This window comes from Heliangelus exortis, chromosome 23, assembly GCF_036169615.1.
Source record: "Heliangelus exortis chromosome 23, bHelExo1.hap1, whole genome shotgun sequence".
In the NCBI taxonomy this organism is placed as follows: Eukaryota; Metazoa; Chordata; class Aves; order Apodiformes; family Trochilidae; genus Heliangelus; species Heliangelus exortis.
In genome coordinates this window covers 2,105,785-2,129,815 of record NC_092444.1, presented here as the reverse complement: position 1 = coordinate 2,129,815, position 24,031 = coordinate 2,105,785, and the positions used below count along the sequence as shown (strand labels likewise).

At 63.6% G+C, this 24,031-nt stretch overlaps 1 protein-coding gene across 1 annotated transcript in view; it reads right to left on the bottom strand.

Moving 5' to 3' along the window:
• The window catches only part of HSPG2 (heparan sulfate proteoglycan 2), a 50,392-nt gene that overhangs the window by 25,493 nt on the left and 868 nt on the right, over nt 1–24,031 (bottom strand). Inside the window, 39 exon segments of the mRNA XM_071767442.1 lie at nt 123–250; nt 350–463; nt 1,149–1,379; nt 1,460–1,540; nt 1,622–1,714; nt 2,340–2,531; nt 2,959–3,099; nt 3,183–3,292; nt 3,380–3,429; nt 3,518–3,604; nt 3,688–3,815; nt 3,898–4,011; nt 4,099–4,210; nt 4,288–4,406; nt 4,481–4,534; nt 4,536–4,661; nt 4,753–4,929; nt 5,737–5,877; nt 6,441–6,508; nt 6,596–6,654; nt 6,743–6,829; nt 6,906–7,033; nt 7,125–7,272; nt 7,357–7,553; nt 8,125–8,301; nt 8,376–8,539; nt 8,770–8,916; nt 9,370–9,518; nt 10,310–10,454; nt 11,866–11,997; nt 12,109–12,228; nt 13,316–13,445; nt 13,447–13,562; nt 14,255–14,380; nt 14,924–15,084; nt 15,934–15,992; nt 16,085–16,194; nt 16,678–16,761; nt 17,478–17,610. Of these exon segments, the coding sequence (XP_071623543.1) occupies nt 123–250; nt 350–463; nt 1,149–1,379; nt 1,460–1,540; nt 1,622–1,714; nt 2,340–2,531; nt 2,959–3,099; nt 3,183–3,292; nt 3,380–3,429; nt 3,518–3,604; nt 3,688–3,815; nt 3,898–4,011; nt 4,099–4,210; nt 4,288–4,406; nt 4,481–4,534; nt 4,536–4,661; nt 4,753–4,929; nt 5,737–5,877; nt 6,441–6,508; nt 6,596–6,654; nt 6,743–6,829; nt 6,906–7,033; nt 7,125–7,272; nt 7,357–7,553; nt 8,125–8,301; nt 8,376–8,539; nt 8,770–8,916; nt 9,370–9,518; nt 10,310–10,454; nt 11,866–11,997; nt 12,109–12,228; nt 13,316–13,445; nt 13,447–13,562; nt 14,255–14,380; nt 14,924–15,084; nt 15,934–15,992; nt 16,085–16,194; nt 16,678–16,761; nt 17,478–17,610 (4,838 nt within the window).

Genomic DNA, 24,031 nt, shown 5'->3' with positions numbered 1-24,031 from the left:
ACAACACCCTTCCCATCACCCCCCATCTCTCCACCCTCAGCCCCCTCTTTCTCATCTCCCCCCTACCAACACCTCCCTGCCCAGCACCCCCTTCCCATCACCCCATGCCCCCCATTCCTCACTGGTTCTCAGGGTAGGGGAGGGGGCAGGCACAGGGCTGGCAGTCCTCGGGGGTCCCAGCGGTGGCATCCCCGTAGAACCCGGGGGCACACTGGTCACAGAAATCCCCCGCTGTGTTGTGCAAGCAGCCCTGGGGAGGAGACACAGAAATCAGGGGGGGGTGATGTCTGGGATGCCCCCCCCTTCCCCCTGACCCTGCCCCAGCCCCCCAGGACAGGGGGGTCCTTACAGAGCAGAGGCCGCTCTCGGGGTGGCAGCGCTCGGAGTGCCCGTTGCAGTCACAGAGCTCACAGTGCCCCAGGTACAGCCCCCCCCCAGTGCGTGTGTACCCGGGGGCACAGTCCTGGGGGGGCAAAAACAAAATAAAAAAAGAGAAAGGGGGGGTTAGTGTTGTGAAAGAACACCCCCAGTAATGTAGGTGGGTGAGGGGGGCGATCGGTGGCGGTGGGAGGGTGAGGGGGGTAATGGGTGGTGGGGGGTGATGCTGTGGGGTGAGGGGTGTTAGGGGGTTATGGGGATGATTGGTGGGGGGGCTGATAAAGGGTGAGGGAGTGATGGGGGTGATAAGGGGGTGTAATTGGGGGTTATGATGGGGGGTGGTAAGGGGGCTTGATGATAGGACATGGGGGGTGATAGATGGAGGTGATGGGGTGATGGAGGTGGGGGTGATTGGTGGGGGGGGAGATAGGGGGTGATGATGGGGGTGAGGGAGTGATGGGGGTGATCAGGGGAGTGGGGGGATAACTGGGGTGATGATGAAGGGTAGTGAGGGGGAGTGATGATAGGAGGTGGGGGGTGATTGATGGATGTGATGGGGTGATGGGTGAGGGGGGTGATGATGAGGGGTGATGGAGTGACAGATGGGGAAGGCATTGGGGGGGGGGTAAGGGGGGGATGAGGGAGGGTGAGAAAGGGCGAAGAAGGGTGATGGGGGATGATAGGATGTGAAGGGAGGTGATGATGGAGCTGACTGAGCTGGGTGATGGTGGGGTTGATGAGGATGATGATGGGGGTTCTGGGGGGCTCACCTGGCAGGAGAGGCCGTGGTAGCCGGGGGGGCAGCGGCACTCCTCCACCTCGAGGGCGGGGGGCAGGCCAGGCTGGGGGGGCACAGCTGTTTCCATGGAGACATCAGAGATGGTGGCAGCAGCAGGGGCCGTGCAGTAGGTGGCTCGGATCAGGATCTCATCCAGGTCAGCCAAGGCCATCAGGAGATGTTCCCGGGTGGCTGGCTGCCCGTCCGGCCGCTGCCAGTATTGCTGTGGGCAGGGGGGTTGTGTCAAGGGGGGGGGACACACCGTGGGGACAAGGTGGACAAAAGCCACCTGCCCCCTCCTACCTCCCGAAAAATGATCTCGAAGGCCTGGGGGGTCCGCAGGGGCAGGTCGGGCTGGTTGGCCACCAGTGTGATGTCATTGCCCTGTGGAGATGGAGGACGTCAGGGGGGGTCCTGGTGTCACCCTCTGTCCCTGCTGTCCCCTCCACCTTGTCCCCCCCATACCGTGATTTGGATGTCAGCATCAGACAGGGGGGCTCCCTGCCCCCCCGGGGTGTAGGTCAGGGTGTAGCGGAGGCGCCCACCGTAGGAGCCCACCTGGAGGGGAGATGGGATGGAGATAGAGTTGGAGGTGGGATGAAGGTGGGAATGGGAGGGAGATGGGGATGGAGATGATGGAGATGATGGGGATGGAGATGGGGATGGGAATGGGAATGGGGATGGGGATGGGGATGGAGATGGAGATGATGGAGATGGGGATGGAGATGGGGATGGGGATGGGATGATATGGAGATGGAATGATATTGGAATGGGATTGGAATTGATGGGATTGGAATGACATGGAGATGGATGATATTGGAATAGATACAGAATGGGGACAAGGTGGGGACAGGAACAGGATGCAGAAGGGGACGAGGATGGGATGGGGAAGGGGACGGGGAAAGGAAGAACAAGGAAGAACATGGGGATGGGATGGGACAGGGTTGGGATGGGGAAGGAAGAAAGACAGAGATGGGAGAAGGGAATAGGATGGAGAGGGGATGGGAGAAAGAAAAAGAAGGGAAAAGGTAAAAACGGACAAAGAAGGATAAAAAAAAAGGAGAACGGAGTTGGGGGGGGCTGTGCCCACCTCCCCCAGCAGAGCACCCAGGGGTGCCAGGAGTGGGGGCAGGTGCTGCCAGGCCGGGTGCTCCCATGGGGGGGACACCATTCACCCCCTTACCTTGTCCCCCTGGTAGGGGGGGGGCAGCTGCCAGTAGTAGGAGTCAGGGGGCAGGTCCCCGAAGCGGCGGTAGCTGAGGCGGTGCTGGGGGGCACCCGGCTCCACCCCCAGCCCCGAGCCCACCCGGGTGCTGCGCTGCCGGTTCACCAGGGAGAAGCCTTGGGGGTCCCCAGGGGAGAAGGTGGTCTGGATCTGTGGGGGGGCAGAGGGGAGGTTGGGGGGGCATGTATGGAGGGAGTAGAGCAGGGGGAGTAGAGCAGGGGTGCATTGGGGGGGAATGTTGCAGGGAGTATTGGGGGAGGACACTGGGGGGTATAATGTGGGGGATAATGGGGGAGTTTACTGGGGGGTTATTGGGGGCTATATTGGGGTCACCCCACTGGGATTTACCGAGGGGGTATTGGAGGGGGCTATAATAGTGGGGTTATATTGGGGGTGCATTGGAGGGATATTGGGGGAGGTATTGCAGGCTACACTGCGGGTCTATTGGGGGGTTATATTGGGGGGAGTCTGCTGGGAGGATATATTGAGCTCACCCCATTGAGAGGGGTATATTGGAGGAGCATATATTGAGGTCAGCCCCCAGGGGACAGCTTGGGGACAGCCTGAGGCCACTCACGGTGCCGCGGGCGTAGGAGGTGCTGGTGCAGTGCTGGACGATGCCCATGCAGAAGCAGGGCAGGCAGCCAGCTGGCTCGGTGGCACTCAGGTGGAAATGGTGGGGACGGCAGCTGGCACACTGGGGACCTTCCACGTTGGCCTGGGGGACAGACATGGGGTGGGTGACACTGCTGTGTCCCCTCCCCAGGCTTTGGGGACGCTCTGAGGACACACAGGGCTGACCTTGCAGCGGCACTGCCCATTGGCATCGCAGCCCTGGTCCACGCTCCCACGCGGGTCGCACTGGCACTGCCCAATGGGGACATCTGGTGCTGGGGGGGAGACACCTGGCTCTGGGGGGGACATAGCCATTAGGCAGGATCCCCCCCAGTGCCACCACCTCAGGGGACACCGCCCTGTCCCCTCCCTGTGAAGCTCACCTCGGCAGGGCTCTCCCCGCAGCGGGTCCCCCACGTAGCCAGGTGAGCACCTATGGGGTGGGGACAGCAGACATGACAATGAGGGGGGGCTGCACCCCAAAAAACAGCCGTCCCCCTCCTCCCCGTGTCCCTTGTCACCTCTCACACAGGCGCCCGCTGTGCCCTGGGGCACAGGCGCTGCAGGTGGGCTGCCCGTCACTGTCCTCGAAGCAGATCTTGGTGGCCCTGAAGAGGGGACAAAGGGGTCAATGCAACTCCACCGATGTCCCCAGGTGCGGAGGGGACAAAGAGAAGACAGTGGAACCTACTGCGTGTCACCATGGGAGCCGTGGCAGGGACAGGGTTGGCAGTCACCCGGGGTGCCACGGGTGGCATCACCATAGTAGCCTTGCTGGCACTTGTCACATTGGGCCCCCTCAGTGTGGTCTCGGCAGCCCTGCAAAGGAGGGGGGCGGGTGACAGTGTGGGGATGCCATCTGAGGTGTCCCTAGGGTGTCCCCTGGCTGTCCCCAGCTCACCTGGCAGACACCAGTCTCAGGGTGGCACTCACTGGCGTGGCTGTGGCACTGGCAGGGCTCGCAGGTGCCCAGGTAGAGCCCAGCCCCGCTGCGGGTGTACCCGGTGTCACAGTCCTGCAAGAGGGACACGGGGACAAAAACGAGGTGGGTGGGTCCCTGCTCGGTGTCCCCAGCACCAGATGAAGGGACATTGGGTCTCACCTGGCAGGAGGCCCCACGGTACCCAGCTGGGCAGGCGCAATCTTCCACCTCCACTGCTGGCGGGCGGCCGGTGGCGTGTGGCACCGCCACGTCCAGGGTGACATCGGCCAGCCTGTGGGGTGACAGGACGCGTCCCCACTGTTCTGCCCACCTCTCCCTCCCTGTCCCCAGCGTCCCCTCTCCCCGTACCTGCTCTCCTCGGGCTGGTCCGTGTAGGAGGCCCGGATCATGAGGAGGTCCACGTCAGCCAAGGCCATCAGCAGGTGCTCACGGGTGGCATCGCGCCCATCCGCCCGGCGCCAGGCGCTCTGCGGGGACAACGCGGTGACCCCCGTGTCCCCAAACCCCTCCCAGGGTGAAAGGGGCGTGCTGGGGTCCTCACCTCCCGGATGGGCACGGTGACAGCCGTGGGGACGCCAGGGGGGGGGACCGTCCCCCGCGAAGTGCTCCAGGAGGATGCCGTTGCCCTGCAGCAGGACGTCGGGGTGGGATGGCAGGGGCTGGGCGCCCGTCCCCCCCCGGTGCGTCACCCGGTACCGCAGCTCCCCACCGTACGACGTCACCTGCCAGAGGGGCGGCACGCGGTGAGGCTCAGCCGGGTGTGCGGGCACAGCCGCCCCCCCTCTGCTCCCTGAAAATCCCCGGTGTCGTCACCTTGTCCCCGTTGAAGGCTGGAGGCAGCACCCAGTAGTAGACATCACGAGGCAGAGTGGGGAAGGCATCAAAGAGCAGCTCCCGCGGGGAGGAGAAGCGCCCGCCGCTGCCCACCGACTGCGTGCCCGCCAGGTTGGCCAGGGACAGCGGGGGGGAGTCCTCGGCTGTCAGCAGCACCTGGGGGGCAGCAAGGGGACTGCTGAGGGCACAGCATGGCATGGCATGGCATGGCACAGCGCGGCATGGCATGGAACAGCACAGCATGGTATGGCATGGCACAGCATGGCACGGCATGGCAGAGCACGGTATGGCATCCATGGCACAGCGTGGCATGGTATGGAACAGCACAGCATGGCATGGCACAGCATGGCACAGCATGGCACATCACGGCACATCACGGCACATCACGGCACAGCACAGCATGATACAGCATGGCACAGCACAGCACAGCATGGCACAGCATGGCAGAGCACAGCACGGCACAGCACAGCACATCACAGCACATCACGGCACGGCATGGCATGGGACGGCACGGCACAGCTTGACACAGCATGGCACAGCACAGCATGGCACTGTATGGCACACCATGGCACAGCACAGCACAGCACAGCACATCACGGCACGGCATGGCATGGGACGGCACGGCACAGCTTGACACAGCATAGCATGGCACAGCATGGCACAGCATGGCATAGCATGACACAGCACGGCACAGCACGGCATGACACGGCACGGCATGGCACAGCAGAACTGGGTGTACAAAGGCATGGCATGGCTTGATGTGACGTAGCACAGCACAAGATGGCACAGCACAGCATGGTGCTGCATGGCACGGCACAGCACGGCACTCCATGGTCCAGCATAGTCACACGTGTCACTGCCTGGCACAGCACCACCCGACGTGGCACTACATGGCCCAACACAGTCTAACAGGGCCCAACATGGCCCTTCATACCCTAACCCCGGGGGGTCCTGGGGTGGTACCTGGTGGCGGTTCCAGGAGGAGCTGGCACAGTGCCTGGAGACACCCATGCAGAAGCAGGGCAGGCAGCCCTCGGGGTTGGCAGCGCTCAGGTGGAAGGTGCCGGCGGCACAGGCGTCACAGAGACGGCCACGCACGTTGGGCTGGGGACAGGGGACAGGGACAGTGGGGACGTGGCCCTGACTGTGGGGATGGGGAGGCCGTGGGCGGGTGAGGGGGGCCATTGGGGGTCAAGAGGGGATGGGGAGGTCCATGGAGGGGGTTGTTGGGGGGGTCGTGGTGAGGGGCTCGCACCTGGTGTTATAGGGGGCTCACACTGGGTGCTATAGAGGGGGTGACAGTGGGAGGGTCACAGAGGAGGGGACACCATAGGGGGCCGAGGGGGGGTATAGGAAGGGTCATTCAGGGTTGTGAGGAGGTCAGGGGGATCCAAGGGGGGTCACTGGGGGTGATCAGGGAGGGTCGTGGTGGGGCGTAATGGGTGGGGGGTCACACCAGGGGCTATGGGGGGTCACAGTGAGGGCCATGGGGGGTCACTGGGTGCTATGGGGGGGGTCACACCAGGCACTATGGGGGGCTCACACTGGGTGTTATGAGTGGGTCACAACAGGTGCAAAGGGGGGGGGTCATAGTGGGTGGTATGGGGGGGGTCACACCGGGTGCCATAGGGAATGTGACCCCCTGTCTCCCATCCCTTGTCCCCCACCTTGCAGTGACAGGTGCCACCAGCTGCGTCCTGGCCTCCACGGGCATCACACTTGACGAGTTCCTGGCCTGCAGGCACCGATGGTGAGGGTGGAGGCAACCCACGGGTGGGTGTGGGGGGGGGAAGCCCTCCCCCAACCAGCCCCCCCCACTCACCAATTGGGGTGCACTTCCCACCCGGCTGGACAGGGTCTCCCTCATAGCCTGGGGCACACCTGTGGGGATGGGGGTCGATTGGTGGGGGGTGCCACGGGTGAGGGGTCCCATGGGTGCAGAGGGGTTTGTAAGGACCCCCCCACTCACCTCTCGCAGCGGCGTCCGGTGTAGCCGGGGGCACAAGCGTCACAGGTGGCTTGGCCATCCGTGTCCAGGAAGCAGGACTCTGAAAACCTGCAGGTGACAAGGAAGGTGACAACCCCAGGGGTGGTGACACTTCAGGGTGAGGTCCCCTGGGGTCAGCACCCACCTGCGGGAGGACTCGGTGTAGGGACAGGGACAGGGGTGACAGGCGGTGGCTGTGCCCTTGGTGGCATCACCGAAGAAGCCGGGTTTGCACTTCTCACACTGGGGACCCTCCGTGTTGTGCTGGCAGTTCTGGGGGGGGGGACATGTGACATAGTGGGGTGATGACACTGCACCACTTCCCCTCATCACCAATGTCACCCTCGTCACCCCCTCTCCTTACCAGGCAGTGACCAAAAACAGGGTCACAGGTGCTGGAGTGGCCGTGGCAACCACAGCCAGAGCAGGTCCCCAGGTAGGGTCCCTTTGTCACCCGCTCAAAGCGGGTGGCACAGCGCTGGCACGACAGCCCCGTGTAGCCCACGGGGCACCTAGGGACAGAGCGGTGTGACGGTGGCACGGTGGTGGCACGGTGGTGGTGGCACCGAGCCCATCACCCTGCTCCTGGCAGTCACCTGCACTCCTCGACGTCCCCAGCTGGCCCCAGGCTGGTGTCACTCGGGCCGGTGACATCCATGGCCACGTCGCTGAGCCCGGCGCTGGCCATGCGCCCGTCATACACCGCCCGGATGAAGATGCCCTCCAGCCCCTGCAGCACCAGCAGCAGCAGCTCCCGGCTCACAGGGCCACCCTGCTCATCCTCCCAGTGCTCCTGCAGGGACAATGGCACCCATGTCACCCCAAGGTTGTCATCACCCATGTGCCACCAGCGGCATCATCCACCCACCACCACCATCACCCTCCTACCACCACCATCTCCTGACATCTACCACCATCACCACCATCACTCACCCGTCCCCACCAGCATCACCCTGCCATACCCCTCACCACCATCACCACCCCAGTATCACCACCACCACTCACCCATCACTACCAGCATCACCCATTACCCCTCACCACCACCCACCCATCCACCACCACCTTCACCCCAGTATCACCACCATCACTCACCCACCACTACCAGCATCCCCCTGCCATACCCCTCACCACCACCACCACCACCACCCACCAACCATCACCCTACCACCACCACCATCACTCACCCATCACTACCAGCATCACCCCACCATTACCCCTCACCACCACCACCCACCCACCACCACCATCACCCCAGTATCACCACCATCACTCACCCCTCACTACCACCATCATACCACCACCATCACCCAGCACCCTCCCACCATCTCCCCCACCCCCAGCTCCCCCCCTTGGCTGCCACCCACCTCAGTGAAGGGGACATGTCGTCGGTTGAGGACATCAGGCCTGGTGGCCCCCACACGTGCCCGCAGCTGCCTCCCGTGGCCCCGCAGCAGCACGTCGGGGTGGGTGGTGGGCTCGGGGGGGCCCCGCCCCAACCGGTACCGCACCCCATAGCTCAGCGCTCCCCCGTAGGCATCCACCTGCCATCAACAGGGAGGGGACATCAGTGCCTGTGCCGGCACCAGCCCCAACCCTGTCCCCGCCCTGCTGTCACCTTGTCCCCCAGGAAGGCACCCGGCAGAGCCCAGAAGGCATCGAGGGCCAAGAAGCGACGGGAGAGATCCAGGAGCTGGAACTCCTCAGCACCCACATCCACGTGGAGTTGGGTGGCAGAGAGGACAGGGGAGGCCGGGGCAGTTGGCACTGTCACATTGACACCTGCAGGGACATCACGGAACCACAGACTCATTTGGGATGGAAGGGACCCCTAAAGCTCACCCAGCCCAACCCCCTCAGAGCCTCCTCAAGCCTCACCCTGAACAGCTCCAGGGCTGAGGCCTCCACCATGTCCCTGGGCACCCTGTGCCACTGTTCCACTGCCACACGAGATGCTCAGCCCCCCCCAACCCTGTCCCTTGTCCCCAAGTCCCCCCATCCCCATCACTCACCCTTGTGGTCGTGGGGACGGTCGAAGCGGAGGTGGATGCGGTGGCGGTGGCGGGTGGTGGCACGGCAGGAGGTGGTGACACCAAAGCAGAAGCAGGGCAGGCAGCGGGATGTCCCCGTCACCTGGAAGTGGCCTTCAGGACACGGCCCTGCAGGTGACAGGGGGTGAGGATGGGAGGTGGCAGGGTGGGATGGGGAGGGTGAAAATGGGTGATGGGGCCACAGAAGGAGTGGGATGGGGCAGGGGGGGTCACCTGATGATGGGTGATGACACCATGGGGAGGGGGGGGTACAATGGGGCAGGAGAGGCTCACCGGGGTGGGTGACAGTGAGTGACAACATCATGAGAGGGTGGCATGGGGTGGGTGGGGTCATGGGGGTGGGTGATGACACCATGGGGGGGTTGAGACTCACTGGGGCGGGTGATGCCACCACAGGGAGTAGGTGGGATGGGACAGGGGGGTCACCGGGGTGAGTGAGGGTGGGTGCCATGGAGGGGGGATAAGGGCAGGATGGGTGGGTGGGGAGGGGCCCACTGGGACAGGTGACGGTGTGTGACAGTGGGAGGTGACACCTCAGGGGTGGGTGGGGCGGGGTCTCACCAGGTCGGGTGACAGTGAGGATGCTGTCAGGGATGCCAAACACCATGCCCAGGGTGTTGATGGCCTCACAGGTGTAGGCGCCTTGGTCAGCCTCTCGCACATCCCGGATGGTCAGGGTGCCCTGGCCCCCCTCGCTCACGATTGACACCCTGGGACACCACACCATGGCACCTGGCACCCACACCCAGCACCCACGCCATGGCACCCACACCATGGCACCCAGCACCCACACCCAGCACCCACACCATGGCACCCACACCATGGCACCCAGCACCCACACCCAGCACCCACGCCATGGCACCCAGCACCCACACCATGGCACCCACACCATGGCACCCGGCACCCGCACCCAGCACCCACGCCATGGCACCCACGCCATGGCACCCAGCACCCACACCATGGCACCCACGCCATGGCACCCCCCCGCAGGACACCCCACCCCACCCCTCTAATTAAAAGCCCCGCCCCCTCATCATAAATCCCACCCTAAATTACAAGTCCTCTCCCCAAACTCCAAGCCCTGCCCCAAACTAAAAGCTCCGCCCCCTCATTACAAACCACGCCCCTAATTATAAGCTCCCCTAATTGCCAGCCTCTCCCTAATTACAAACCCCCTTAATAACAAGCCCTGCTCCCTAATTAAAAGCTCCACCCCCTGTTTACAAACCCCGCCCCTAATCCCAGCCCTGCCTGCTGGTCCCACCCCATGCCCCGCCCATAGCCACACGCCACGCCCCATTTAAGCCCCGCCCACCGCAGCCCCTCCCATTTAGGCCCCACCTACCACAGCCCCTCGCTTTTAAGCCCCACCCATCTCCCAGGCTCCACCCCCCAAACCCACACCCAGATACAAAGCTCCGCCCCCTTCCCCATGTTCAGCGGCCCCACCCTTTAGGCCCCACCCCTTTTAGGCCCCACCCCTTTTAGGCCCCGCCCCCACCTGTGGCTGCTGGGCGTATGTCCCCAGTTGAGGCGCCAGGTGACAATGGGGGTGGGGACACCGGTGGCCACGCAGGTGAAGGTGACGGTCTCGCCTGGCACCGCCCGCACCGACTCCCGGGGGAGCATCACCACCTGTGGGGGCACTGCCAGTCCCCCCCGTCACACCACGGGGACAAGGACACTGCCACCCCCCCTGTCACACCACGGGGACAAGGACACTGCCACCCCCTGTCACACCACAGGGACAAGGACACTGCCACCTCCCCTGTCACACCATGGGGACAGGGACACTGCCACCTCCCCATCACACAACAGGGACAGGAACACTGCCACCTCCCCTGTCACACCATGGGGATAGGACACTGCCACCCCCCCTGTCACACCATGGGGACAGGGAAACTGCCACCTCCCCTGTCACACCACAGGGACAAGGACACTGCCACCTCCCCTGTCACACCATGGGGACAGGGAAACTGCCACCCCCCTGTCACACCACGGGGACAGGGACACTGCCACCCCCTCTGTCACGCCACAGGGACAGGACACTGCCACCCCCCACTGTCACATGATGGGGACAGGGACACTGCCACCCCCCCCCATCACACCACAGGGACAAGGACACCCACAGAGACATGGCACCAGGGATGGGGACAGGGACACTGGGGCCACACATTGCTTAGGGACAGGGACACCACATGAGGGTCACACACTGCCTGCGGATGGGGGTACAAGGTCTGGGTCCCCAGGCAGCATGGGGACAGGTCACCAGTGTGTCACCCAGCATCACATCGTGGCACTGAGACCCCCCTGTGGTGTCACTCAGGGACAGGACCACCAGCATGGCATCCAGGGCCACACTGTGGCACTGGGACCCTGGAGTGGCATTGTCTGGGGACAGGGTCCCCAGCACCAGATCCAAGCCTGGCTTGGGGACAGGCTCAGCATGGTGGCACAGGTGCCATGGTGCAGTGTCCCCAGCCTGGAACCATGGCCCAGTGTCCCCGTGTCCCCAGCATGGTGCCACAGCCCATTATCCCCAAGATGGTTCCATGCCTCGTGTCCCCAACATCGTGCCATGGTCCCAATGTCCCCAACCTGGAGCCACAGCCCAATGTCCCCAACACTGTTCCATGGCTCAGTGCCCCCAGGATGGTTCCATGCCCCCATGTCCCCAGTATGGTGCCATGGTCCCAGTGTCCCCAACATGGAGCCACAGCTCAGTGTCCCCAACACAATTCCACGGATGAGTGTCCCCAAGATGGTTCCGTGCCCCCGTGTCCCCAGCATGGAGCCATGGCCCCAATGTCCCTAACACAGAACCACAGACCAGTGTCTCCAAGATGTCCCCAAGATGGTTCCATCCCAGTTCCACGGCCCAGTATCTCCAGCACGGTTCCGTTGCTCCCCACGTCCCCATCCCAGTTCCACACCACCACATCCTCCCCACCCCTCAGCCAGGCCACAAAATCCATTGCCTGGGGCGCGCCAGGGCCCTGCCCGAGGTGTCCCCTGGCTGTCCCAGGCGTCCCCTCCACGCCCCGCCGTGTCACTCACCGCAGCCGACCTCGTCGGAGCGGTCGGGGCAGTCGGCCTCGCGGTCGCACTGGTAACTGGCGCGGATGCAGGTCCCGCTCGACACGCACCGGAACTCTGCGGGCCCGCAGGCCGCACCCGGCGCTTTGGTGGCTGTGGGGGACGGGGAGGGGGTGACACGGGGTCGGGATGGAGCGGGAGGTGGGTGGTGTCCCCAACACCTGTCCCTCCAGCCCCCCCCACACCCCTCCCCGTCCCACTCACGGCAGCCGGCCTCGTCGGAGCCGTCGCCGCAGTCGTTCTCCCCGTCGCAGCGCCAGAGCTTCAGGGCGCAGTGCCCGTTCCCGCACTTGAACTCGTTGGGTTCGCAGGGGGAGGGGGTGCCTGGGGGGGCCAAGGGGGTCAACACCCTTCAGGGGCTGGGAGGGAGGTAGGACAACTGCCCACCATGACCAACTGCTCACCATGACCAACTGCTCACCACGACCAACTGCTCACCACGACCAACTGCTCACCATAACCAACTGCTCACCACGACCAACTGCTCACCATGACCAACTACCCAGCGTAACCAACTGCTCACCATGACCAACTGCCCACCATAACCAACTGCTCACCATAACCAACTGCTCACCACGACCAACTGCTCACCATGACCAACTGCTCACCATAACCAACTGCTCACCATGACCAACTGCTCACCATGACCAACTACCCACCGTAACCAACTGCTCACCATGACCAACTGCTCACCATAACCAACTGCCCACCATAACCAACTGCCCACTGTAACCAACTGCTCACCATGACCAACTACCCACCGTAACCAACTGCTCACCATGACCAACTGCTCACCATGACCAACAAGCCACCAGACAACTGGCCACCAGACACTTCACCATCACTCTGCCAGGACCTCTCGGGCCACTGGTGGGGGCAGTTGAGGTGCCAGGTGACAACAAGGGTGGGGACAGTGGGGGCCATACAGGTGAAGGTGACAGCCTGGCCTGGCACCAACTCCTGAGGGGGCGTCACCACCCGTGGGGACACTGAGTGCCCCCCTCCCATCACACCACATCCACTGCCCATCCACCCTCCATCACACTGTGGGGACAGGGACACTGAACCAGGGCCACATGCCATGTGGGGATGGGGACACCAACACCAGGCTGCCACATGGCACAGCTTTGGGACGTGGCCACCAGCAAAGCGTCCCCAGACTGGTTTGGGGAGAGTGTCCCCATCACCAAGCCATGACACTGGGTCCCCAGAGTGGCACCACTTGGGGACAGGGACACCAGCACAGGATCCACAGAGTGACAACGCTTGGGGACAAGACCACCAGCACAGTGTCCCCAGCCCAGCTTGGGGGACACCATCCCCCCTCACCAGCCCCTACGCCTGGGGCACCGTGGCACAGAAGTGGCCAATTGGCAGTGGCGAGTTGCCCCCGTGTCCCCCCGGCGCTCACCGCAGGCCTCCTCGTCGCTGCCGTCGGCGCAGTCGGCCTCGCCGTCGCACAGGTAGTCACGGGGGAGGCAACGCCCATCGGGGCACACGGTTTCACCGGCCCGGCACCCCCCGGCCCCGGGGGGCTGCGGGAGACGGGGGGGATGGGGTACGGCGTGGCGAGGGGGTGGTGGCGGCGGCGGGGGCGGTGGTGGGGGGGCGGGTGGTGATGGGGTGGGAGGTGGTGGGGGGCATCCGGGTCAAGGGCTCTGCAATGAGGGGGAGGTTAGGGGGGGAGCGAGGGGGGGGAATGGGGGTGCTGGGGGGGTATGAGGAGGTGTTGGGGGGCATGGGGGAAGCAGGGGGGCTATGGGGGGGCTACAGGGGAGGAAATGGGGGAGGGGGGGTTATGGGGGGGCTACAGGGGAGGAAATGGGGGAAGTGGGGGGGCTATGAGGGGGTCTTGGGGGGGCAATGGGGATTGTGGGGGGGTATGGACAAAGTGGGGGGGCTGGGGGGGCTACAGGGGAGGTATGGGGGTGGGGGAGCTATGGGGGTGCTGGGGGGGCTACAAGGAGGTGTTGGGGGGGAAATGGGGAGTGTGGAGGGGTAAGGGGGGAGGGGGGGGCTATGAGGGGGCTACAGGGGAGGAAATAGGGGAGGGGGGGCTATGGGGGTGCTGGGGCGGGCTATGAGGAGGCCTTGGGGGGGGAAATGGGGAGCGTGGGGGGGTATGGGGGAAGTGGAGGGGCTATGGGGTGGCTACAGGGGAGGAAATGGGGTGGGGTGGAAGGGTTACAAAGGTGTTAGAGGGAAAATGGGGGGAAAATAGGGGTACAGGGAGGAAGCAGGGGGGCTATGGGGTTATATGGGTGTCATGGAGGAGTATGAGGGCAATGGGGGTGTAGTGGGGGGGTTATGGTTGTGTTGGGGGTGTTGGGGTTCCTGGGGGGGGTCTCACCACAGCCCATCTCGTCAGAGGCGTCGCGGCAGTCGGGGCGGCGGTCGCACCGGTACTCACCGGCCACGCACTCCCCACTCCCACAGCTGAACTCCTGGGGGGTGCAGGGCCGGGGCTGGGGGGTCACTGGTGGGGGAACACACACACACACACGTGGTCACCACCACTCCCCCAGAAATTTGCCCACATCTCATTCACCCCCTTGGCCTAAAGCCCACCCCCCCCTAGAGCTTCCCATACCCAAACATCCCCCTTCCAGCCCCACTTACTCCCCCCAAGCCAAAGCCCCCCTGAAGACCCCCCCCCCCCCATAGCTCTCCCCAGGTCCCCCTGCCCATAGCCCTCCTCTGACCTCTCCCCACCCCCTCAGCCCATATTTCCCCCCCCCAAGCCCCTGTCCCCCCCTGCCCATAGTCCCCCCTAGCCCATAATTTTCTGGGCTCACAGTCACCCTGGGGGTGGCCACTGGCCCGTAGCCCCCCCCATTGCTCCCCTGACCCATAACCCCCCCTCCAACCTCATCCCAGCCCCCCCAGCCCACACTCCCCCCTCCTTTTCTCACCCATCCCCCCCAGCCCATAGCCCCCCTCTCACCCCTGGGGTTCACAGAACCCCCTCACCCCCTTTCCAGCCCATACACCCCCCCCCAGCCTGTATCCCCCCCCTCACCAGCCCCCAGACGTCGGAACTGGAAGCCATGGGGGGAGGTGTGGTAGGAGGCGATGGAGCCCGAGTCCAGCAGCGCCCGCAGGACCCCCTCCAGCTGCCCCCCATCCCCGTTCCCCTCCGAGCCCACGTCCAGCTCCACGAAGACGTCACCCTCCACTTCCCTGGGATGAAAAATACAATGTTGTGTCAACATCCCAAAATCCCACCCCCCCTGCACCTCTGCCGGACACCCCTGCAGCTCCCAATGTCCCCACAGACCCCCCAGGGTGGCCCCACACCCCCAAATTGCTCCTGTGCCCCCCGACCTCTCCTGCACCCCCCAACCTTCCCATTCCCTTTAGCCTTCTGACACTCCCTTTCCCCCCAAAACCCCTCCTCCTACGCAGCCACACCCCACAAAATCTCCCAGCCCCCCAAAACCTCCCCTGCACCCCTTGTGCCCCCTAAACCCCCCCTAAATCCCCCCATGAAGTCCCCCCCAACCTGTGCCCCCAACCTCCCCTGCACCCCCCAACCTTCCCGTTCCCTTTAGCCTTCTGACACTCCCTTTCCCCCAAAAACCCCTCCTTCTACCCAGCCACACGCCCCAAAATCTCCCAGCCTCCCAAAACTTCCCCTGCACCCCTTGTGCCCCCCAACCCCCCCCTAAATCCCCCCATGAAGTCCCCCCCAACCTCCCCTGCACCCCCCAACCTTCCTGTTCCCTTTAGCCTTGCAACCCTCCCTTTCCCCCCAAAACCTCCCTCCTACCCAGCCACATGCCCCAAAATCTCCCAGCCCCCCAAAACTTCCACTGCACCCCTTGTGCCCTCCAAAGCCCCCCTAAGTCCCCCCATGAAGTCCCCCAACCCTCCAGCCCCCTAAACCTCCCTGTACCCCCAAATCTCCCCATCCCCTTGTGCCCTCAGAGCCCCCTTAAACCTCCCATCTCTGCAAACCTCCCCTGTGCCCCCCAACCCCCCAAATCCCCCCCTAATCCCCCCATATCCCCCCTGAGCCTCCCCACTCACTTGATGAAGACCACGCTGACCACTTGGTCTCCAGGCACTTTGTAATATTCCGATTCCAGCTGAGGGGGGGCACACAGAAAACAGGGGGTCAGAATGATCCTTTGGGTACCCCCCAACCCCAGCCCCTCCCTCCCAGCCCCTCCCCCGTCACCGTGTCCACCACGGCCTCAGAAATCTCTCGAAATTCCTCAGATTCGGGGTCCTCCAGCCGCGGGCTGTACTCGATGCTGCGGGTGAAGTTCACCAGTGCCCGGAAATAAACTGGGGAGGGGGCAAAAAGTGGGGGGGGAAGGGGTGTCAAAAATGGTGAGGTGGCACCTACATCCCCCCCAAAATACCCCCTTACCACCCCCATCCAGCTCTCACCCCCCAACTCCCCCCCCAAAATAAAGTAGGGGGACTCCCCCCAAAAACCTCAGTGCCCCACTGACCCCCTCAGCTGGGGCCCTCCCCAATCCAACCCCCCCAAATATTTAGGGGTGCCCCCCCAAGATAAGAAAGGCAAAGTGGGGGTGCAGCAAGGGGGGAACCCCAAAATGTGTCACTTACTCAGCGGGGGTTCATCCTCGGGCTCGGCCACCACCATGGCCGCGGGGGGGGGGCTGGGGCACTGCCCCCCAGGGAGGAGGAGGAGGAGGAGGAGGAAGAAGAGGAGGCAGAGGAGGATGAAGGAGAAAGAGCTTGAGAGCGGTGACAGGCAGGTGACAGCCTGGGGACAGGTGCCACCCCGCGGTGTCCTCTTACCAGTGGGTGCCAACCCCACAATGGGTGGGGAGGTCGCGCTGGTCTCTGGCCAAGTGACACCACTGCCATCCTCGCCACTGCCATCTGCACGGGGACAGTGTGGTGGCACTCAGGGTGGCACTGTGACAGCAGGTGTCACACCACAGCGACAGCAAACCCTGGTGGCATCCGTCCACAGTGACAGACACCCACGGTGATGGCATCTGCCCCATGGTGACCCCGCACCCATCCACCCATGTGACACCTTCCTGCTGGGTGCCACCAGGTCCTGCTGCCATCTGTAGTGGGGACAGCATGAGTGGCACCCACGGGGACACGCACCAACGGTGACACCTTCCTGCTGGATGCCACTAGGTCCTGCTGCCACCTGCACCGGGGATGGCAGGAGTGGTACCTACAGTGTCACCCAGCAATGGTGACAACCACTCGGTGCCACGTTACCGCACGATGCCACCGGTTCCTATCTGCGCTGGGGACAATGGAAGTGGCTCCTACGGTGACATCCACCCTTATGGTGACACCTGCCCGTAGTGACACCCAGGCCCGCCGGCACCCACCCACCCACCTGGTGCCACCTTACAGTCTGATGCCACCAGGTCCTGTTGCCATCTGCAGCGGGGACACTGGAAGTGGCATCCACGGTGACACCCACCCCCAGTGGCACTCAGCCACGCGGTGCCACCTTCCTTCCTGGCGCCACCCAGCCCCACTGCCACCCGCACTGAGGTCAGCACGGGTGGGACGCAGCCCCCCCGACCCCAGGCTGTCACCTGCCCCCGATGTCACCCGGTGCCACTCACCTCCCGACGCCACCAGGTCCTCATCATCAGAGAGCTGCGCGTAGTAGCGGCGTCCCCGGGTCCCCCCGAGGTGATCGGCCACCGTGTCCTCGGGGAAGGAGCTCTCAGCCCGGCCACGGGTGCCACCGGTGACCTGGAGGACACGGGTGATACGGTCACCCCCTGGGCCAGGCCACGTCACGTCTGGGGAGGGGGGGGGACGGGGACACAGGGTCTGGCAGGGCTGGGGGCCACATAGCTGAGCAGTGGAGTCACCACGGGGGGGACGGGGGGGATGAGCTCATCGGCCACAGGCGGCATCGATGTCCCCACGGCCACCACCCCGTGGCACAGACATGGCACGGACATGGGATTGACATGGGACTGACATGGGACCGACATGGGACTGACATGGGATTGACGTGGCACCCCCCACGGAGTGACACAGCAGGGACACGGCACTGCCACAGCACCCAACGCTGTACAGACGTGGCAGGGACATGGAACTGGCATGGAATTAACATGGAACTGACATGGAACTGACACGGCATGGACATGGCACAGACATGGAATTAACATGGCACAGACATGCACCTGACATGGCACAGACACGGACCTGACATGGAATTAACATGGACCTGACATGGAATTAACGTGGCACCGATACAGCACGGACACAGAACGGGCAGGGCACCCACAGGGATGGACACGGCACCCACGTGGCACGGACACGGACAGACCCAGCACCCACACGGCACTGACACAGAACCAACACGGCACCACCATGGCAATGGCACAGCCCGACACGGCACTCACACGGAACCAACATGGAACTGACACGTCCTGGCACTGCCACAGCACCAGCAGGGAATGTGGCACCAACATGGGATAACACAGCCAGGACCATGGGACTCAGCACGTGTGTGTGTGCGTGCAAGGGCAGTGCCAGCTGCACACCTCTGTTTGTACAAGTGCACGTATTTGCACCATGTGTGTGTGCACCAGCACGGGGAGGTGTGTGCCCAGCAGAATGTGGCTGAGCACACGTTTGCATGACCACGCGTGTGCTCCACCCCAAGGGTGCATGTGCAGGCTGCACACGTGTGTTTGCACCACTACAGGCACACACCAACACGGGGACACGCGTGGCTGTGCACGGAGCAGGGTGAGAACACTCACACACACCAACACCTGGCCGTGCACACACGTTTGCACCAGCACACGTGTGCCCCACACACAGCCGAGTGTGCACCCACAGCAGCACCCGCACGTGTGTGCACCACAGCTGGGCACACCTGCTCACACCAATACCCACGTGTGTGCGTGCTGACACGGGGCTGTGCGCACTCGTTTCCACCACCACGCGTGCATCCCAGTGCAGGAACAGGAGTGCATGCATCCTTGCACCAGCACATGTGTGTGCACTCACATGTGGCCATGCAGGGGTGTTTGCACCGACACGGGCACGCGTGTGTGTTTGTGTGTGAGTGTGTGTGTGCGTGAGAGTGTGTGTGTGAGTGTGTGCGTGTGTGTGTGAGCGTGTGAGGAATCCGTCGTGGCAGCACTTTGCTGTGCAAACAAGCGCCGGGGGATTAACTGGGTGCTGGCGGGGGGGGACACGACAGACACAGGGGGGGTCACGGCCACCCGCCTGCACAAGGGGGGGGCCCAGCACCCCACGGGGTAGGGGCTGAGTGGGGAAACCACCAGGGGTGACCGGGAGGCCGGAGGGGCTTGGAGGGGGAAACTGAGGCACGGAGAAGCACGGATGTGCTGAGCAGGGGGGGTTGTCAGCACCCCCCAACCTGTTCAATGAGTTTGTGGGTGCTCTGACATTCCCCCCCCCCCCACGAGCTTGGAGCTGATCTGACATTGTCCCCCACCCATGGAACGGGGTGGTGGGTGCTGTGGCATTGCACCCCCACCCATCCCCTGAGTTTGGGGGTGCTCTGCCATCACCACTCCCCTGCAAGGAGTTTGGGGGGGCTCTGCTATTGCCCCATCACCCATCCCCTGAGTCTGTGGGTGCTCAGTGACCACTCCACATACACCGAGTTTGTGGGTGCTCTCCCATCAACACCCCCCAGCAACAAATCTGTGGGTGCTCTGCTATTGCCCCATCACCCATCCCCTGAGTTTGGGGGTGCTCTGCTATTGCCCCCCCCCATGGAACAAGTCTGTGGGTGCTCAACCACCACTCCCCCCATACACTGAGTTTGTGGGTGCTCTGCCATCACCACCAACCCCCCTGCAACGAGTTTGTGGGTGCTCAGCTACTGTTCCCTAATACACTGAGTTTGTGGGTGCTCTGCCATCAACACCCCCCCGGCAATGAGTTTGGGGGTGCTCTGCTATTGCCCCCCCCCCATGGAATGAGTTTGTGGGTGCTCAGCCACCACTCCCCCTTACCCTGAGTGTGTGGGTGCTCTGCCATCACCACCAACAAGTTTGGGGGTGCTCTGCTATTGCTCCCTCACCATGGACCGAGTTTATGGGTGCTCTGCTATTGCCCCCCCCCCCCATGGAATGAGTTTGTGGGTGCTCAGCTACTGTTCCCTAATACACTGAGTTTGGGGGTGCTCTGCCATCAACACCCCCCTGGCAATGAGTTTGTGGGTGCTCTGCTATTGCCCCCTCCCCCCTTTTAATGAGTTCGTGGGTGCTCAGCTACTGTTCCCCATCCCCTGAGTGTGTGGGTGCTCTGCCATCACCACCAACCCCCCAGCAATAAGATTGGGGGTGCTCTGCCATCAACACCCCCCTGGCAAATGAGTTTGTGGGTGCTCTGCCATCAACACCCCCCTGGCAATGAGTTTGTGGGTGCTCTGCCATCAGCACCCCCCCAGCAACAAGTTTGGGGGTTCTCTGTTATTGCTCCCTCACCATGGAACGAGTTTGTGGGTGCTCAGCCACCACTCCCCTATACACTGAGTTTGGGGGTGCTCTGCCATCAACACCCCCCTGGCAACGAGTTTGTGGGTGCTCTGCTATTGCCCCCCCCCCCCCCTTTTAATGAGTTTGTGGGTGCTCAGCTACTGTTCCCCATCCCCTGAGTCTGTGGGTGCTCTGACACTGTATCCCACCCATGCAACGAGTTTATGAGTGCTCAGCCATCACCCCCCCCCCCCCCCCCCATGTATCAAGCCTGTGGCCGGGGCGGGGGGGGCCATCCATACATCCCCCCCCCCCCCCCCACACCCTCTCCTATTACCGGAAGCCCCCCTGCTCCCTGGCCCCGCCGCCGCCGGACGCCTGGGTCTCCCCACCGGGGCACCGCGCCCGGCCGGACGCCACCGCTCACATTTTCCACTCCCCGGCCCAAATCCTGCCCCGTACCCTGGGGAAACCGGGCCGGGGCGGGGAGTCTGGGGGGGGGGGAGGGGGAAGAAGAGGAGGAAGAGGTAGCACCGCATCTCCCCCCCCCAAGTCTGGGTGCATTGACCTGAAAATCTGGATTTGCTCCCCTTCGTAAGCCGGATTTGACACCCCCCCTTCCCCAGTTTGGATGGACATGCCCCTAAATCTGGGTGTGCCCCCCCAAATTGAGGAACCCCCCCATTTAAACAAAGCCCTACAATCTAATTATCTGCCCCTAAATCCAGGTGTGCCCCCCCAAATCGAGGTATCCCCCCCCCATCTCGACACAGCCTTCCAATCTAAATATCTGGCCCTAAATCTGGATGTTTCCCCCCAAATTTAGGTACCCCCCCCCCCATCTAAACACAGCCCTAAAATCTAAATATATGCCCCTAAATCCGAGCTTGCCCCCCCCCCCAAATCCAGGTACCCCCCCCATTTAAACACAGCCCTCCAATCTAAATATCTGCCCCTAAAGCTGGATGTTCTCCCCCAAATCTAGGTGCCCCCCCAATCTAAATATCTGCCCCTAAATCCAGATGTGCCCCCCCAAATCCAGGTACCCCCCCAATCTAAATATCTTCCCCTAAATCCAGATGTGCCCCCCCAAATCCAGGTACCCCCCCATCTAGACACAGCCCTCCAATCTAAAAATCTGCCCCTAAATCTGGATGTTCTCCCCCAAATCCAGGTGCCCCCCCAATCTAAATATCTTCCCCTAAATCCAGATGTGCCCCCCCCAGATTTAGGTGCCCCCCCATCTCAACACAGCCCTCCACTCTAAACATCTGCCCCTGATTCTGGATGTACCCCCCCTAATCTCATTGTCCCCCCCCCCCAATCTGGATGTACCCCCCTCAAATCTCATTATCCCCCCCCCAATCTGGATGTACCCCCCCTACCCTTGTTATTCCCCCCCCCAATCTGGATGTACCCCCCCTCAAATCTTATCTCCTCCATATCTGGATACAGCCCCCCCCAATTTAAACATCTCCCCCCCCCCCCTTCAATCTGGATGTACTCCCCCAAAACCTCTATATCCTCCCAGTCTAAATGCCCCCCCCCCCAATATCTGGATGTCTCCCCCCCCCCTTACTTCATCCGGGTGAGGAAGAGGAGGTGACGCAAGGCAGGAATAATAACCGGGGGGGTTATTAATAGCAGCCCCCCCCAGCTTATTGTTCCCCCAAGGTCGCACTTAAAGGTGTTTCCCCCCCCCAAAAAAAAACCCCACCAAACCCATAACCTTCCCCCCTCCCCCGGGAGCCACAGGTTGGGGGGGGATCCCTCAGATTTAGGGGAGATGGGAGCCCCCCCCCCCCGCGGGTGCAGCTGGTGGGATGCTGGTCCCCAAGGGGGGGTACAAACAGCTGCTCAACCCCCCCGCCCCCCCCCTGCCGCCCGCCCCCGGGTGATTTGGGGGTGAAAACAGCTGCGGGGTCAGAGTCACTCCCCGGGGGGGCCCCAAAATATGTGTGTACCCACCCCGCCCCCCCCGCTGCATTCCTCCCTGCTGGAATTGCTTCATTTCTCCTAAAAAAGCCGCGTTTGGGGCAAAGGGAGGGGGGGGTAGAGAGCGGGAATGCCCCGGGGGGGGGCAACCGAGGGGACCCAGGAGTCCTGGCGGGGCCCAAGGCGTCCGGGATGCCCCCCCCTTGCTCTTCCTCCTCCTCCTCCTCCTCCTCCCGCCTTGGCCATCTTTGGGAATGAGGAGCGCGCAGGGCCACGTGCGCATGGAGAGGGGGGGCAGCAAAGGGGGGGGGGGGGGGATCCCCAAAAGTTTCAAAAGCCCCCCAAGGGAGGGTGGGGGGAGGCGAGGACACGACCCACGCACACGGCCCCCTCCTCCCCGCACCCCCGAGGCGTGGGTGCGAAGCGCGCAAGCAGCGAGCGCTCCGGGGGGGGGTTCATGCCCCACAGCCCCCCTGCCCCCCCCCCTTTTCCCCACCCCTCCCCCCCCCCAGGCCGCCCGATCTTATCGCACGTTCCGGCTGAGCCCTCCCCCCCCTCTTTTAACCCTAAGCAGCCCTTGGAGAGGGGGGGAATCCCGCTCCCCACACCCCCCCCGCGCAGTGGGTGGACCCCCCCGGCACTTTTTTCCCGCGGGGGGGAGCACATTCCTCAGGAGGGTGGGGTGAGGGGGATGGGCTGTCCCCAAATCCCCCCGGCTCATACCGGGATGGGGCTGGGGGGGGGGGTAGTGAAAAGTGGGATACCCCCCCCCCCTCTGCGTGTCGTCGACCCCCCCGGGGTGTGGGTGGGGGCCCCGAGCAGGAGGGGGGGGGCAGCGCTGCCAGCATGGCCCCGAGCAACAAGGCCCCCTCTGTTCTCAGCCTCGGGCACCGGCCCAGCCCCAAACCACCCCCCTGACCCCCCCCCTCGACACCCCCCCCCCCAAACATCACCGCCAACCCCCCTCACCCTGCTCAGGACACCCCCTTCCTCAAATGGGGTGCCCCGACTGCAGAAACTCACCCCGGGGGGCACCCAAGGGTGGCTCCGCCCCACAGACCGCACCCCATTGGGGGGCACCCCCACCCCCCCCAGGGATACCCCCAGACGCAGCTCCCCCCCAGCCCGGGGGGGTATTTTGGGACAGTTATATTTAGGGTGGCCGGCGCCACCCGTCACCCTTTAAATTTAGCCGGGGGGCGGGGGAAAAAGGAGATGGGGTGCAGGGAGCAAAAGGTGTGGGGGGGACAGCACCCCAAAAGCGAGAGGCACCCCTCGATGTTGTCCTCACCAGGGAGAGGGGGGCAGTGGGGTCGCGGGGGGGGGGGGGCACAGCTTGTCCCCAAGGGTCAGGGGCCCATGGGTGTCTTTGGGGGATGATGGGGACATCCCCACCACCCCCTGACACTCAGGGTGTGGGGACCCCCCCAGGTGGGAAGGGGACACCAGGCATGGGGGGGGGGACCCCAGTTTGCAGAGGGGACAAGGCAGGTTGACACCCCCGCAGCTCTGAGGGACCCCAATTCCCTGTTGGGACAGGGACCCCCCCCCATCTCCTTGTAGCCCTGGGGGACCCCCAAGTCCCTTCAGGCCCAGGGTGGGAACGCACACACCACCCAACAGAGGGGGGGGACACCCCCATTTTGCCGGGGGTGTGGTCCCCCCATCTCCTCAGAGGTTGGGGGATCCCCAATTCCCTTGGAGACCTCAGGTGGTGCTGGGGACCCCGCAGGCTCCTGTAGTTTCAGGGGGGGTGTTGGGACCCA